The following is an 18,414-nucleotide window of genomic DNA, read 5'->3' on the forward strand; positions in this document are numbered from 1 at the left end:
TTCCCTTTAACAACATTGAAGTTGGCAAGGCACCTCCTCTCAATGCTGCTAAGGTGACATAAGAAGATATTTGTTTATTTTTAAGAAGTTTAGATCCCATATTAGACGTACCAACATCTCTTCTATATCTAACCATAAAGAAACTTATATATGAAAAGAACATAAAAGACTCATTCACCTATGTCGTAGTTGCCCTTGTATTTATATGAAGGAGCCAAATAATGCAAATACTAATTGATCAAATTTACATAAATTCTCAGAAATTAAATATTTCAGAATCTTAAAATCATAGTAGAGTCAATGTTCCATCCTTCCAAATCCAAGATCAAGCAACACCACACGAAAAACTAATACACTACACTCTCTTCTATGTGAAGAAAAATTGTTTGCTAAAATTGATTGATTACAAACTTGATGAGAAAGATCAGTTTGATATGTCTTCAAGACAATCAAGGATAAAATATAGGAAAAAGTAGATAAAAATATCTTCAAATATGATACGCCCATAAAGCCCTCAACAGATCTCACAATAAAGGCCTATAAGAGAGTCGGATTGTTGTATCTTGAGGACGGACCTACCCCAGAAGAAGAAAGAAGGATGGGGGATGAATTTTAACAACCCCAGCTGTAGAAATTCCTATTGCTTTTCTATGGGATTGTTGTTTATTGGATACATATATTAAAAATCACTAGTCTCATTTTCTTTGAAGGAAAAAAAAGTACTACCTGCTCAATAAGTTTCCTTATCATTTTTTCCTAAAAAGAGTATAACATATCACGAAGTTTCAGCAAAGATGGTGCTTAAAATTCGAATTCTAGAATAACCAGTGGATTATCATAAACCAACAACCAATAGTCCAACCAAGAAAAAAAAAACTAGAAAAGAACACGCAAAATAAAAAATAAAAATACATATATTCTCCTACTGATCATTAATCTTTTTCAAACAACAAAGAAAGTGACAATAAGTATCAATATACAACAAATCCAATCAGCACCTCTAAAACGAAATACTTTCTAAGGTATACAACAGAGCAGCAGGGGAAACAGAGGAAGGCCATTCGACTCAAAAGCAAACGAATACAGGCTGCAAAAGAAATCTATATACGCTTCAGTGCTTTTGTGTCCTCTTCTGGTACTTGTCTTTGATCCATTGGAACCCAGAAGTGGTGCCCTCTTTCACCTTCTTGAGACCTGTAGAAGCCACGGCTTTCGTCTTCTCGACCCCGCTCTTCACGCCGCCGCTCTTCTTCTTCTCCTGCGCCGGCTCGGAATCACCGTAATCCCACTGGTCCGCCCATGACGTCCCGAACGAACTGCTTCGCTCCATGAAGATATATTGAGCAGATCGATGCAGAGATTGGCTGGGAGAGATTGATATCTAAGAAACCAGAACCGAGAGGAGGCGTTGGATGGAGAGAGGGGTTGGTTGTCGGGATCGTTTGGAAGGGGAGAGGTCAAAATATAAAGGCCGCAGGCAGAGCATTGGCACGTGAATCTGGCCGTAGATTTTTATAACGAATCACCGACCGGACACGTTTTCTAGAAAAAATTTAGGAGCTTGCTTTGATGCTTCCTAACGTCAGTCGGAGAAATTATATGCACCCGCGTCACCGTGTTTCACCCTGTTCCACCAATCACAGATCCTTGCATAGGCTCTCCGTTTGAGCTTTAACAAGCTAGTTTGGCTAAAAATTTAAATTTATATAAGTCTAATCATAAGTACTATAATCGACTCATGGTCAGCTCTGATGAATTCGTATTGCAATGTCTTATAATCCATATAGATTATGGGTCGAACCTACTTTGATACTATTTATAACAGCATAGGATCTTATTCAAAATAGCTAGCTGAAATGTATTATTTAAATTTTTTAATTCTGTATAAATACTCAAAATCCATCCAGCGATAATTTTAAACACATATCTGCACGGATTCTTATACTACATGCATCATGTGGTTGTGCATATAATTAATAATATTTCTAGCAAGCATCTCAGTAAACTGGCTGGGTGTATGCAGTATAGATAATAATTTGTTTTTTAGATTGTGCTTAAAATTAAAAAAAAAAATGCGTGCCACAAAAGAAAAGAATAAAAATAATGGCGTGTTATCTTTTGACTTGGCTTTCATTGTTGCATATCTGGCCGTGGACGGCCGAATAAAAATGTTTGAAGACTTATTTTTTGTCGGTAAAAGTTTGACGACTTCTTTGATGGATTGGCGGCGAGGTTTGGTCACCGGTTCTAGAAGAAGCATCCTTCTGGTTTCCGGAGGAGCACGCTAAGTCTCGGATGGGAGTCATACGTGGCAATTGCATTCTAGATCACTCTGGAAGATTTCTGTCACCAACGGACAAATTTGACCGTTAACGAGACTCAGAATTTTTTGTTTCTTTTTTTTATCAATATCCAATCTTGGGAATGGTTGTTTGTTTGAATTTTATTTATGTATGGAAAGATTTGGGCATGCCACTTGTGAGGCATTTGGTTTGTGTAGTGTGAAGATGCAGTTGATGTGCCATTGTGATTTGTTTAGGCTTAGTGCATGCAAGAAAATTGAGGATGCAAATTAGCATGTCTCCTGACTCGAATCGACTCGAGATGAACGAGTTCAGATTTAACCTATTTATTAGATGTGCCAAGTTCAAGTTTAGAGCGCCAGCTTATCTAAACCATTTCAAGCCATTTAATAATTGGGCTGGATCAATACAGTTATGGCCTAACCTATTCAAGACATGTTTAATCAATTTAACATGTTTATGACCCATTTAATCCGTTTAGATTTAATTTGATTCAACCTATTTATTTGAGGGCTATGAGGGTCAATTCAAGTTAGCTATTTAATGAAGAGACTGGTTTCGATTTTGGATTTTTAACTCGTTTAATATACAAGTTCGAATTGGGTTGATAGGTATCTAGCTCGACTAGTAGCCCAGCCTGTATCTAACCTGACTCGACCTATCCTCACTCTTGAGAGAGGCATGACAAGTTGCGATATGCATGATGCATATGCTTGTTTGCCTGTATATGTATGATGCATATGTTTATCTAGATGAGTCCAATAAATAGTACTTTATAAACTATGTTAGTTGCAAAAAATATTAGCTATTGATCCACAAGTTCCAATTTCAAGATCCACAATTTGTACTATCTGCACTATAATGATATTTCCACAATACCTACACTACCAATGGAAACATCCATCAAACCCCTTGGAAAACAAATGCAGACCATTAGTTCCCCATGTTTTTTATATATTAAATAGAAGGAACTAAGAAGATTTCAGAAGACTGGATGTCGTTTTATAATATCTTAATTACAGTTTTCAACGATTTTGGAGCGCATAAAGTATCATAAGTCCTTATGGACTCCCAACTTTCAGACTGGTCTCATACCATGCATCTTTTGCACTGTAGAAAGCCGTGCATGCTCGGATCATTGCCATATGGCACATCTTGAAAATGGAGAGCTCTTGCTCATCTCGAAAATGTAGAGTATTGTATTGGGATGCCAAATGCATGAGGTAGTTGCCAAATATGCGAGATTGAGAGATTTTGCGAGGGCCCTTTGTTTTCAAGATGGGCCATATGGCAGCTATCCAAGCCTACACCGCCCTCCACGGTACAAAAGATGGACCGTTGAGGATTACATAATTAAACGATGAACATTGACTAATTGATTAGGACATCTACAAGTTATGTAAATACAAAAGTTTAAATAAGAATCAACAAGTGCTATGAAAAAGATGTGTCAAGTCCATGGCATATAATAAATGACACTATAATGGCTCATCAAATATCTAGTGTTAGTGGAATTGCAAGAGCCTTGGTTGGTAGATATGAAATAACTATAAGTTCTTTGCCCCATTGTGTCATTTCCTCTACCTCATCTGTTAAAGTTCCACACGAAAGTGCTACTTTCTGGGAAGGATAACCCTTTTTTGCATTATTTAGTTGTCATTATATTGGATAACCATGCGTATCTTGTGTTTGTGTTATGCAGTGATCTCAATTTCCTTCTATACCACATTGTTTTTACCCTTACCAACACACTTAGATATAATCTAAAATTGTCATATTAATTTTGCTTCTAGTACTTATTGATGAAAAAAATATTAGATACCTCAATCTCGGACCAGACCGATCTCGACAACCTCGGTATAGATCAAGGTAGGCAACTTCAGCCCTAACCGTGGAGCCAGCCAACTAAGGTGAAACTTTGCCTTCGACCGAGGAGCCAGCCGGCTAAGGTGAACAATTTCGCTTCCGATCGAGGAACCAATCGACACATGTCGATAGGGACTGACAGTCATGGCAACCAGTTATCGTGACAGCGACTGACTGTTGCAACAATTCTGCATTCGACGCGTGGTTAGTATCATATGCTGTCCATGCTGAGGCTGTACTACCAGCCGCTACCTGACCACTGGTGCACGCCGATCCAAGTAACAACAAAATCGACTCCCCTATATAAAGGGACAGTCTGTGGGACCTTAGGTAGGACATACAAGAAAGACGTAACGCAATATTGCTCATACAGAACACTACTCTGCTAAACTTTCTTCATGTTGGAATATTTCAAAATTCCGAGTCTGCCCTTCTTTGTCTTTTGTCTTTTTGTCTAGTGTACTTTCTTTAGTCCCACATTGGAAAGGAACAAAATTCAAAAGATCTTTATATAGTATTCAACCTTTTAACTTGGTGAAGCAAAGAAAGAAAGTAGCCCACGCGTGCATGAGCCCAATGGAGGTCCAAGCCAAAATTGGCGAATCCGATCCGGAAACCTTTAACCGGGCGCGTTGCGATTATCACGCGCAGGGGGGACCCCCCCCCCGCGGGTGTGAAAATCTTATCTTCCTCTCTCTCTATTTTGTATCCTGGAGGATAGGCCGCCATTACCTGCTACACCGAGATCCATTCTCCGAGGGGCGCGATCTATTCTTAAGGACAGTGAAATCACGCCTCAACTGATAAGTTCTTCCTTCTCTCCATCTATAATTTTACAACACTTCATTGTATACTATTGCCTCTCTATTCTAACTTAGGCATCAGGGGGTTTTCTACCGGAAACTCTTCGACAAGCAGACTTCTTACATGCCAATCTAGAGGGAACCAGCTCCAACACACCTCGGCCACTTCGTCCGGCTCGGTTCCTACTGACCCTAAGATTAGCCAAGCCGCGCTCCAACCTCGGTTTAGGATTCAGTAGCAACACTTATATCAAATTTCACTTGTTCCTCTCATTATTTTAATCTGATGAAACATTCTAAAACTTTGAAAGCAGCTTCATTGTTGAAGACAAAACCAGAAGTCTATATATTGAGCATAGTATCTCATCCAATGCCATTGCCATTGACAAGTCTGTGAAACTGAATTGTAATTTGGTCACCCAAGAGTGAACACAGAAAGGGCAATTGTGAAAAATAGAGGTACAGTAAATCACTTTTGGTATACCATCAGAAGGATCATGGCAGGTTTAAAATAATGTCGAGGACCGACAGGAAACTTTTTTAAACAACTATGATGGATGCTTCTGATGAACTTATATTTATATGGTAATCAAGAGAATGTGCCTGCGTAACGTATATTATGATAAAGAGCAAGAGGCCTCTAAGCTAAGGTAGTCTCTTTTTGTTATTTTAATAATTTCGATCTGAAAACTTGAATGACTCAACTACTCAACAGCCTGTATTCATAGAAAAAGCTACTTTGGTGAGAAGAGGAAACAAAATCAATGTTGGCTTTTGATAATAGATCTTCTTTTACCATTGGTATGTTCCCATATATGGAAGTTTTTGGGTGGTGGCATAGCATTCTCTCATCCCATTTCCAAGAGCAATCTCTTCGCATACTCTCCATTTATACCATGATGATAAGATGTGACTGCTGAAATTGTCCTGTTTGAAAGCTGAAGAATCTTTTGTTTGAAATTGAACTTCATTGTTTATCATATAAGATCATAACATTTCAAGTATGGAACTTTCAAGTGTTACTGTTTGAAACCTGAAATCTAAATTTTATTTTGTGGAAAATGAAGTTTGTGAAAAATCTAAATTTCATTGTTCTGAAATTCTGAGAATTAAATTCTTAAAGAGTTTGAAATCCAAGACTTGCAACTTGAAGCCCTGTTACATTAGATCTCACTAACTTTTGAACTATCATGGTTTCAAATTTGGAGCTTAAACCTAGAACCAAATGTTTGACACAGATTCATTGTTCGACACCTGAAACGTAAATTTCGTGTTGTTCAGCATCCAAAACTTGATACTTTGTTGGTTGGAACTTGATGATTTTCAAATTCAAACAATGATATTTAAACTTTGTGTCTCAAATCTGAAATTAGGTTATTAAAATGATCGGTTGAACTGGAGGTATATGATCTGGATTCTCGTATCTTAAAATTTTAATCTAAAGCTGCTCTTTTCAAGATGTGAAACCTGAAACTTGGTTGTTCAAACCTTAAAGTTTAAAACTCAATTCCTAAAACTTTGACATCTAAATCTAAAACTTTTATCAGTTATAAATCATTTCTCAAGTTGAGCTCATAATTTAAAGCCACATCATTTGATGTTTGAGATGTGATTATTTGACACGTATAACCTGCCCTAAAAGATAATAAAACTGCCTTTTCACAATACCTGAAAGATATATTGCCACACAACCTAACACATATAGATGGAAGGTTTGATATATAAAAAGTAAGGTAATAGATGATCATATCTAATAATCAACATAACTAGTGCTCTTTATTTCTATGGCTCCTTGGGTTACAGGAGAAAATACAAAGAGTGAAGCCTTTTAAGAATTGAAGGAGGAAATAGTCTTCATAAAATATTGCAATGGAGAAAGAGTTCCAATCTGTGACATATGACCATTAGCTATGAAACCCAACCAAGGGGATGAGTTTACATGGAAGGAGTTCATGATATATTTAAGGAGTTGGTGAGGGGGAGAAACCCAACTAAGGGGATTCCACCATACATGACTCAGCTAGAATAACCTTGTATGAATCTAATGAATCATGCAGCCCTTCATAATTGTTGTATATGGTTAATAAATACAAATCCCAAATGCATACATGTTCTGCATTTCAAATGAAGAGTCTAAACGACCATCAAAAAAAAGAAGAAAAGCTTATGTGCAAGCTTTTTTGCATCCTCTTAGTGGTGCCCTCCAAGGTGTCAAATTTAATAGTAAGTTGAATGGGAGATACTTTTGGAGGAATAACTTCTTAAGGGGCCAATCTTTTGTAATTAAACTCTTTAGAAAAAAAAAACTTATGGTTAAAATGCTATATTTAAGAATTTAGATAAATAGATTGATTATTCTCCTTTCAAGTCCCAATTGTAAAGGAGAAGGATAGTGTAGACGAATTCTCATAAGACATTTGTTAATAGTGCCGCCATTATATATATCAAATGACGTGCCAATATCTGATTAGTTATAAAACGATCGAACGATTTAAGTTTCCCACAACACATCTTTATTTCCCGATAATAACAACTTTAAATCTACCATTTTACTTTGTTAAATCAAATCTTAACCACTAAATAGTGATAATAAGCAAATGAGTGTAATATATGGTTAAATTGGTGGTCGAGATGGAGAGATTTTAGGAAATTATCGAAATCAAATTTAGAAAGACAATGGATTAACAAAGATTCAGAACATCATCAATGATAAATGAAGAAAATCGTTTTAGCTAATGATGTGAACATTTTCTAAAAGAGAATAGATGATTAGTCCTTAGTGATAATTGTAGCTAGGGCTCGCAAATTAGGTAGCTGTTCACAACACATTATAAATTATTTTAATTATTATTATATACAGTAATTATATACAATTATTTATTATAATTTAATATAGATTAGGTAGAATATCCTGTGTTCCAGCAAATATGATTAAAATATAATCAAAATTTTTTAACATAAAGTCTGATCTTAAACTCATACCAAATTTCTTGCGTAGCTTGAGGCTGGCTTTCATCAGAAGACGAGCCGAGCTCTCTTTTCCACTCCTATATCTTGCTGGCTTGCGCTTGGCCCCAAGAGGTCTTAAACCCTATAAACCCTTCCAATGAGACGCTGCTCAAGGCCATGGCGCTCGCTAAACCCTCTGGGCTTTACCCCTGCACCCGCTCTCTCCCGCAGGCGAAGACCCGGAGCTTCCCCTCCCTCCTCCAGCCGAAGCTTCATCCCTCCCCGAACCCCTCGCTAAAACCCTTCGACGCCACGCCCGGCCTCTCCCTCGTCTCCTCTTCGGCTCCAGTGCTCCATCTCCGGCCCCGGCGCGGTTTCCGAGCTCCTCCTCGGGCTTCCTCCGACCCATCTCCCTTGGAAGAGAGCCCACAGAAAGATGCCACCAGCGAGTGTTGCGTACATTTCCTTTGGACCATCTTTTCTTGCTTCTCATTGTCTGCCTTCTGATGTTCCTCTGTAACCAATTCTGCAGATGGATTGCTTCGGCGTGCAACGCTGGTCGGCACCGCAACAGTGGCAAGCAAGATTCTGGTAAATTTCTCGAACAATAGAGGCTTCTTTGATATTTTACACTGATTACTTGATTTTTAATTCCGTTTTTTCTGTTTCTGTATATGTGTGAGGCACAGGGGTTACTAAGAGAGATTGTCTTGGCTGCTGTTATTGGAGTGGGTCCTGTAGCGACTGCATTTAAGTACAGTATTTTCTTCCCTTCTGTTTCTGGGTGTTGGAGTAGCTTGATGCTTGTATGTGCTCACATATAAGAGATTCTGTTGCCCTCGAATATATAAGTTAATGGTAACTGAGGTGGGAAAACAAGACTTTGAAATGGGAAATGCTTCATTAATTGTGATTCTAAGAATAGGAATAGTGGATGACATGACAAACAACATATTCAGTAGGATTAGGATTTTCCAACACATTTTTTTTGTTATGGTCCTTGAAAGTTATGCCATGTTTTCCTGCAATACTAAAATTCATGCTAATTTACTTTATATATATATATAAAGTAATTTACTTTGTAATTTGACTCTATCATCTACAGAAAATCTGGCAGCAAAGATTGATTTCTGCATGGGTACCAAATCTATGCTCCCGAAGATGATCCTTTTGATGATTTGTGGCGATGCCTTGGTCCACATATAGAGATTAGAAGAATTAAATAGAAAGGATATAGATCAGTATGATGAGAGACATAGCAAAAATATTTATTTATAATAAGAAACACTGATTGGACCCTCTCCTCCTCCTCCTTATAAAATATGTTAAATAACACTCCTCCCTTAAGTACAAGGCCTTTGAACTTTCTCCTCAGAAAGAAACAAGATAAAAAGAAAAAAAAATTCTACAAGTTTCTGAAAATATATGCCTTTACAATCCTAACATAGGAAGCCGTCAAAATCAATTCAGAATAGAACCATGATGGTTTGAATACCTTCCAAGAGGAACCTAGGCCAAAAGTAGGCTTGTAGGTAATAATCCTACTCAAAATAAGTGGGTTTGAAAGAGGAATGATCATGATTTGGAACATGTTCTTTCCATGACCCCCCTCGATGAGACCTTCATATTTATATCTATTCCATTGTTTTTTTATGGCTTAGCTAGATGGTACAGGCAAGCTCTCAAAAACTGAAAACATAGATAAATGCAAAATTGACTACAAATAATCACAAGAAAATGGAAAATACCTTTTTCCCTAAATATTTAAATAGAGAAACTTATAAGATTCAACAAAAAATCAACATAATAAAGAAAAACAAAAATATAAAATGATTATGCTACTCATTCCTGATGTCTCTTTAATGATGTCATGTTCTTCACTTTGTCTTTTGAGTCTTCAAAAGTTGATGTTAGATACCAGCATGAAGTCTTCAAGCTATCGCACCATTGAATTGGTACACTATGGCATTTTGTTCATTGCTCTGGATGTAACTTATCGTCTGTTGTAGAATGTTGATTGCTGAAACTTTGAAATTGTGATAAAATGGATCGAAAAATTACAGCTGTTTATTTCTGTCCAAAACTTTGATCTTGTGTTGGGTGGCCATTTGGCAGTACTTGGATATCTAATCTTTCTCAGTTGAGACTTGTGATGGAGCTTGAATTGAAGAAACATGCTAATTTATGTTCAAGAAATTTGCAGAAGTTTGTTTTTCAAGTAGTTTGTCCTTTATCAAGTCAACATTATGTGAATGATAAATATATACATAATCAAGGAAAATGTCGCCACGTCAATTTTAAGACCTTGCAATGCAAAGACACATACTAAGAATGAAGTATTCCCATAAAGAAAAGCAATTTATATGCATGGTACTAGCACAGACATTGTCATTGAAAAACACCAATTTATGATAATCAAATCCGACAAAAAATACTAAAATTAATAGATGAGGTTAATTTAAAACCCATCCAATAAATTCTACACGAAATATATTTTGTAATATGTAATATAATTAGAATAATATAATATATAACATTGAATGACATGAGCTCATGTTATTTTCATTGAAAAGAGTAATTTATGGTGATCATATCCCATAGAAAATGCCGAATTAACAAATGAGGTTAGGTTAAACTTGTCTAGTAAATTTTATGCCTGAAATAATTGATAAAAAAGGGTTACCTAGGGCCCGAGACTCCTACCATTACAGGGTCCGGGGAGGGTTAGACATATGTATTCTTACCCTCGTATGAGGAGAAGCTGTTTCCATGTTCAAACTCGTGACCTCCAGGTCATAATGGGGCAACCTTACCATTGCGCCAAAGTTCACCCTCGTTCGATATAATCAATCAAAGATTATATCTTGTGAAAAGGTTCTAGACTTCTAATGAATAAATGAGGTCAAGACAACACCCTTCATTGCATATATGGAGTAAAAGAGAGTATACATTGAGTCATGGTTGCAAATATCATCTTATATCAATTTGAAAATTTTAATAATCCACCAAAGAATAGCCCAATGGAGACTTTTTAATCTAAAAATATTTATCTTCAATGAATTAAAAAAACTAAGTCCTGTACCATCATACCTCCAAAGGTATCATTAGTCTCAGGATTTAAATGAATCCCAACTTCGCTAACATGCCGTCTAGAATGTAAACTATTCCAAGTAGATAAATTGGTCATGCACAAACTAAAGCAAAGTAGCTTTGCCTTCTCATCATTAGCACTCATCAACTCATCTAAGGGATAGAAAAGAGTGCAGTAGAGAGACTCATCTGGAATAAAAAATAAGAAGCTAAGGGCTTGTTCGGCATTGTTTTATTTCTTTTTCTCTACTTTTAAAATAAAAAAATGAAAATGGAGACTAATAATATGTTTGGTGCTATTATTTCTATTTTTTATTTTTTAAAGTTATTTTCATTATTTCTAGAAAAATGGAAATAAATTTTTTTTGCTTTCAATATTTTCAAAAATAAGAAACTCATGTTATTACTATCATCGTTGACATTGCTATTACTACCACTACAATTGCTTTCGCCACTGCCACCAGTGTCGCCTTCGCTTGCCGCCGCCACTGCCACCATTGTCGCCTTCGCTTGCCGCCGCCACTGCCACCAGTGTCGCCTTCGCTTGCCGCCGCCACTGCCACCATTGTCGCCTTCGCTTGCCGCCGCCACTGCCACCATTGTCATCGCCTTGGCCTGCTGCCACCATTGTCATCGCCTTGGCCTGCCGCTGCCACCATTGTCATCGCCTTGGCCTGCCGCTGCCACAATTGTCATTGCCTTCGCCTGCTGCCTCCACCACTTCATCGCCTTCACTATATTGCCACTACTGCCTTGGCTACCATTACTGCCATGGCATTCGCTACACTGCCGTCACTTTTCTTGCTGCCTTTGCCACCACCTCCATCCCCTTTGCCACCACCATCTCCTCCGCCACCACCGCCTCCAACATCACCACCACTGCCCCTCTTGCCCGCCACCAACACTATTGCCTCTGCCGCCTCCACTGCCTCCACCCTTACCATTGTCACCATCATGTTTACATTTTTTGAAAAACATGGACTATGCCAGACGTATTTATGTTTCTAAAATTTAGTAAAAAATAGAAGCAAAATTTCTATGTTCTTATTTATGAAAACAAAAAAAAAAAATGGAAGTGATGCAAAACAACATCTAAATTTTAACGCGAGATTAAGGAAGCAAAGCAGAATCCTAGAACTTGTGGAAGAGTTTGAAATTTGTTCTAGGAGATGCAAGAATCATTTCCAAATGAAGCATATTTTAGCAAGAATGTGCTTTGTTTTCACTAGTTCCTCTCCTTTTTCACAAACAAATGGACCTCATGTCAGATTGCCCTGCCCTTTCTTTGATCACTCGTAAATGTTTGGATCCTTATGATATTATATTGCTTCGATGCTAAAATAGGATGGAGTAATCTTTATTGTTTCTCTATCACATGCTTCCAAATGTCTAGCTTCAACTCCTTCATCAAGCTAAGGTTCCTGCTTATGGCAAAAGATGATTCCCGGCCAATCACAGGCATGACAAGAAGCCTATTCCTATGTTGGTTCTTCCTTCATCATAACATAATAACTTACCAATAAAATCATAAAGAAGATGGCTTGCAGTTCCCATTTATGCCTTGTGATACCTTTGATCGTAAAACTTTTCTTTCGCAAAATCTTGAGCAACCATGTAGTTGACAGCTGTCTCCGCAAAAAATAAGACCTAGCATGAGCTGGTAAGAAAATGAAGCGAATAAGATGCTTTGACATTGTCCAAAAATGAAACATTCTTATCTTTATGAAACCAAACCTAAAAAGGACATGAAATCCAAATCAAAAAATAATCCTGATTGCCTAGAGCTCTTCCTGATGCAACAAGAGCTAAAATAGGACTTATAGACAATTATCTTACTTAAATAAAACTCAAAAGCTCATCAGAAAACCTGAAGGCTAAGTACAAAGATCACAAAAAGAAAGTCAAAAATAACTAACCTTATCCAAAATTTTTAAAAGAACTCCTAAGACTCGGTGAAACAATAAATTAATTGAAAAGAAAGCCTAAAGTAATACAACTAAAATCTAATCCAAATCTAAAATTTCATTCATTAAGCTAAATAACTTTCAGCATAGTATGATACATGTCAAACTAGATTGGATGAGCTGCCACTAGTTCAGGTCTGGCTAGATAAGCTTTATCTCATATATTCCTGGGTACAGCTTTAAATGCAACAGAATTTTGATGTATTTGTTAGTTTAAGGAAATCTGGTCTTTCAGTTGGAATAGAATGTAAAGTACATACTTAGGTAATATAGAAAACATTTGCTTAAGTAAAACCAGGAGGGATGTTTCATGCCCAAGGCCAAGGTTACCAAAAGCTCCAATGATGGGTGCCATGAGGGCTGGGTCGATTACTGACTCATTAAAATTTATGCCCGGAAAATGGCTCCATTCCAAAGCAAATATTCAGCTTGATTGACTTCAGACTTAAGTTAGTGGATCATATGAATATCTGGATAGGGTCTAAGCATTTCATTTATGCATAATATTTGTAATGACCAGTTATTACGAGAGAAAATATAAAAAAGAAGGGTTCTGTGTGTCTTGATTTAGCTATGTATTCTACTTAAACTTGGCATGTGTGATGAGATGAAGCATGGTTCCTTCTGAAACCCTTTTTGTTTAATGAGTTTTTCTATTACTCATATAACTTGGTAAATGCACTGCCACGTGGTTCATACACCACTCATGTTTCTCTCTTAAACAAATAGAAAAGATAGAATTTAACTAAGGTGCGTGAATTCAGCAAAGAAATATAAAAATTTACAAAACTTCCCTCAGAAAGGTGGGGACAGTTGACACTCACACAGTCATGGTTGGTCGAAAGTCCACTTAGAGTTTGCTTCATGAATAGTAAGAGATGGTTTCATCAATAAGGTCTAATCTAAGATTATTGCTACTCATTTGTCTTTCCTAATTCATTTTGATTATACACTTCCTTGCACCTTTCTCTTCCCAAATATCAACAGTTTCTGTGGTGCTTTTTTTGGGAGTTGGGGGGGGGGGGATTGGGGGAGGGATGTTAGATTTGTCATCATGTATTACTGAATCAGATAGATAGTGCCATGTGGATTTGGGGTATAAAAAAGACTTCAACAATCCCAATGCATTTTTTATCAATTTTTGTTAAGATTCTGGCTTGCTACCTGACTTCAAAGTGACATGTTTCATACTGTGTTTTTCAGCCATGCTGCAGTGCTTCCCAGGTTTTCTTCATCCTTTTTGGGAGGTGCATTCTGAAACTTCAAAGCAACTTAAACACTTCTTAATGGAACGTGCATTTGCTATGTCAAATTTAATGTGTTTTTGCATTATCCCAGAAAAAGAATCGAAAATTCAGTCACTAATTATTAAGCTGCTTAGTGTAGATATGGTCTATTTGCTTATGCAAATGATTTTAGTCCTTCAAGATGTATAGATTTGACCAATAATCTATGTTTGGAGTACTACCATATGCTGCTTATGGAGGCAAATAAAAAATATTCAAGGTTTTGTTTTGATGTTTTACAATATCTGGGACATGCATACTGATATAGGTATCACATGCTAAAAATATTTATGCACTAGTACATATGCTTAGACCAAATTGCTTTAGATAGAAGAAATATGTACAACCTCGCATAGAAGATCAGACATTTTTTGTTGCTGTTAAAGGACATTGGAAAGATAAGAAGCAAGGTTTTAAAAGACTGTAGGAGATGGCCATCCAGGGTACTGGATGGCAGCTTCAGACTGCCGCCGTTGGCTGGTCATACCACAGGTTCTAGCCATTGGCCACAACAACCACCACCTCCCTGGCAGCCATTGGGTCCTGCCCTCATCTGCCAAAGAAATCCTGTCCTTCCTCTCCTCTTGGACAAACCTAGCGCACACAACTTGGAGAAGGAGAGGTTGGTAGAAAGAGTAATTAAAGTTTAAAAAGGTTGGGTACAGCTTTAGTGGGTGCTCTACCTGTCGTAAATTCAATCTTCCCACCCAGTTTGAAATGGGCAGGCCTGCTCTAGTGTTTTTCTTTGGTTGGGCAGGCATCTGTAGGCTGCCCAGCCCAAAATGACAATCTAGGGTTTAGCTAGCCTCAAGCTTCCAGCTAGTTGGGCACATCAACTTTCTTATTCTTTTTTTTTTGTTTGAAAAAAATAGTGATAAGAAGGACATGTCTGATAAATTTCCATGAGGAGTGGAATCCAACATGACTGAGTTGAGTTGCAGAAGTATTGGGTACCATGATTCTCAAACATAGTGTAAATAGCCTGAATATTTTAATTAACTGAAAATGGTTATTTGTAAAATTTCTAGTAATTTACTTAAAGTTTTTTCTCCATGCACAAGACCTTGAGGCTTGAGCATTCTATTGCTTTCTTTTGATTATTGAATCAGTAGAAAAATGTGCAGGTGTAAATGGTCCCATTCATATCACAGTTGCCACTACATTGAGGTTTGACAGTTTACTGTTTAACATGATTATATCTTTTATATTATGAAACCTTGCATTTTTTCTTTTGTTTGCATCATGTTCTTGTGGCTTCTGTTCGTGATATCATCACAAACTATTCGATGTTAATAAGAAGTGCAGAAATGTATGCATGTTATTCTTGATCTTTGGACTAGCGATAAACAATAAAAGTGAGACCGGTATATGAAGAAAAATGAGGACTATTATATGATTAGAAAGCTAAATGTCATGAAAAGCAATTGCAAAGCAAAAATAGATGAGATGCCCTTGCAGAAATTGTCCTCCTGTGTCTATTATCTTTTCTTTGTCCAGATATTATTAAAACCTAGATATAGCAGTTTGGTATGGTTTGTATACTGCTGTGCATCCAATTTCTCAGTTTCTATTGGTGTAAAAATACACCACAGTGTTAGTTCTGCATAGCCATTCAAAACATATGACAACAAACCTCGGAGGAAAATGAAGAGAAAATGGGGCTATAAGATAAAATCTAAAAAAAATTCAGAATGTCCTTTTCTTTATATTTCTTTCCCTGATTCAATGAGGCACTATTATTTTTCAATTGATCTTTTTTCCCAGTCATGTCATATATATCATGCCATCAGAGTATTACAGTGTATTCTTCATTTTCTATTTTTATGGAGGATGTTCGATCTGACATCTTTTGATGCCCTATTCTTCTTATATTTGTTATTTATGGTGATGGGGATCAACAGGATCTGAAGTCCACTTGTGGCCACTAAAGAGGCATCCAAATTTGACGGTGCACCTGGAGCACTGCAACTGCAACTTTTTAGTTGATGGCTTTGGAGTTTTCAATATTTAGTTTAGTGGAGTCTGGGACTTTCTTTGGCTCATTAGCACCTTATTTGTCATTCTTTCTTTTTCTAAGAATTTATTTTGAACCTTTTTGGATGTATATACGAGTATCGGCATGTTCTACTTACTTTTGTTTATAAGAAGATAGTTCTTGAAAAGAGCAAGTGGTTGGCTCTGTATGTGCTTGGATCGTCTCCCACAGGTTATGACAGTGCTTTATGTAATGAGAGCTCTCTTTTTCCTTGTGTATGAGGCCTTGGGGGGTGTGATTCTTCCACACCATCAATACCTCAATTCTTTCTTATCATTTTTCTTCTGTGCTTTCATCCCTGCCGTGTTTCTCTCTCCTGTGATTTGCTTTAGCAAAACCTGACTGTATGACATCCAGAATCAGTCCAGCCATTAACCAGTGGCAGCATGTCCTCCACAGCCTAAAGCAACAACAATAAATTATCAAAGGGCGTTGTGGATAAATTATGGAGCCATTATAGTAATTGTTGTACTCCAAAAGTTATCATCAATGAAATACCAGCAGACCCCTTTTCGAAATTTACCAATGGATAAGTTTACATAACTTGAAAAGACTAAGAAAGCTTGTGTTGGGACGATTGATGCAGGACTAGGGTGCAATCGAGTTGAGCCAAGTCGACTAGCTAGAGGCTCGAGTTCGACTCGATTCAAAATATATGGGCTCGGAACTTGACTCGAGATTGATCGAGCCTTAATATCTAAATTGGAACTCCACTTGATAAAAAAAGGCAATACTCGAGATCGACTCGACTCAACTCGAATATTAACTGAGCCATACTCGAGCTCGAGTTCGAGTTTGAATTCAAGCCTTGGTCATAATTAAAAAAAATATGATTAAAATCGAATATAACATAATATTATATTTTAAAATATTAAATTAATAATATATATTATAAATAAAATATAATATTATTAAAAATATGTATACTAGACTAAGCTCACGAGCCTTTGAGCCGAGTATTTTGCTATTCGAGCTCGAGTCGAAAAACTGTTCGAGCTAGTCGAGCTAGACTCGAGCCTGGTAATAGTCAAGTCGAGCCAAACTTGGACCCGAGTCGAGCTCGCGAGCGGCTCGACTCATTTGCACCCCTATGCAAGACCATTGAGAGGATGGCTGCTTACACATGGATAGGCGTACTAAGGAGGGAAATCAAGATAATAGAGTCGAGAAAGTAGAGAAGAATAAGCTAGAAAGGGAGGAGATGGAGCAAGAAAGAGAGAGAGGGATAAGAAAAGGAACAACTTTTCTCAATAACTAGTGTACAATACATTAGTCAAGCGTATCCTCTAACATTTCGATTTAAAAAGAAAGAAAAGTAATTTGGGACCTAAGTAACTTGTAAGTAAATCAACCTGATTGCCAAGTAATTTAAAGCTCAAGTTACTAAAGGGCCGAGTAACTTAATGGTTAGGACTCTAATAAAAATATTAAACAAATATAGATTTCATACATGATTGATTATGAGCCATCAAATAACTTTTATGCTTCAGTACGCTTCATTGATGCTCCTAGTAGTTGGATGAGAGCTTGAATCATCACAATAGAAAATTTATCTTGTGATCCAAACCCTTGACTTCATCATATGCTTCTGTGACATTGATCCTCGTGCTTGAGATTTCAATATTGCTTTGAGACTTGATCCACCTTTAAATCTCCAAAACTTGATGATGGGGACCAATATAGAATTTTCCTACGATAGTTCCGTCAATTGGTTGTTTAGGTTCCCTTAGATTGGCAACCATGATGCTTTTAATCATTTGATTGATCGTGTACATTGCTAAGAAAAAAGGCGGCCCAGTGCATGAGTCTCCCACCATTGCTGGGTCTAAGGAGGGTGGGTCAGATGCATGCAGCCTTACCCCCATGGTCTGTCGCACCGTGTCATACTGCTGGGTATGGGTTGTATGATATTGTATTGGAAAGGAACCGGTACGAAACTCAAGTTCAGGTCAGTATATGTTTTCCTCCTACCTGCACCGCCCCATATTAATATGTACCACACCATACCGAGATGTTTTATGCCGTACCAAGGTGTGTACCAATCCATACTGAGGCGAACTGAGATAAAAAGTGAGAAAAATAGTTAGAGGGTTGTTTCGGTACAAGATACATACCGTA

The 18,414-nt window shown here is 37.2% G+C and overlaps 1 protein-coding gene across 2 annotated transcripts in view; it reads left to right on the forward strand.

Moving 5' to 3' along the window:
* The first annotated feature begins 7,957 nt into the window (after window positions 1-7,957).
* LOC103712003 (probable lipid II flippase MurJ) overlaps window positions 7,958-18,414 on the forward strand; it is a 35,509-nt gene continuing 25,052 nt past the window's right edge. Inside the window, exons 1-5 of one of the 2 annotated variants that reach the window (XM_039130944.1) lie at window positions 7,958-8,372; window positions 8,454-8,512; window positions 8,611-8,675; window positions 14,179-14,222; window positions 15,374-15,428. In XM_039130944.1, the coding sequence (XP_038986872.1) occupies window positions 8,099-8,372; window positions 8,454-8,512; window positions 8,611-8,675; window positions 14,179-14,222; window positions 15,374-15,428 (497 nt within the window). In that variant the 5' untranslated portion in view covers window positions 7,958-8,098. The remainder of the gene's footprint in view (window positions 8,373-8,453; window positions 8,513-8,610; window positions 8,676-14,178; window positions 14,223-15,373; window positions 15,429-18,414) is intronic. The other variant, XM_039130945.1, reaches the window with a different exon arrangement.

This window comes from Phoenix dactylifera, chromosome 10 (genome assembly GCF_009389715.1).
Source record: "Phoenix dactylifera cultivar Barhee BC4 chromosome 10, palm_55x_up_171113_PBpolish2nd_filt_p, whole genome shotgun sequence".
NCBI lineage: Eukaryota > Viridiplantae > Streptophyta > Magnoliopsida > Arecales > Arecaceae > Phoenix > Phoenix dactylifera.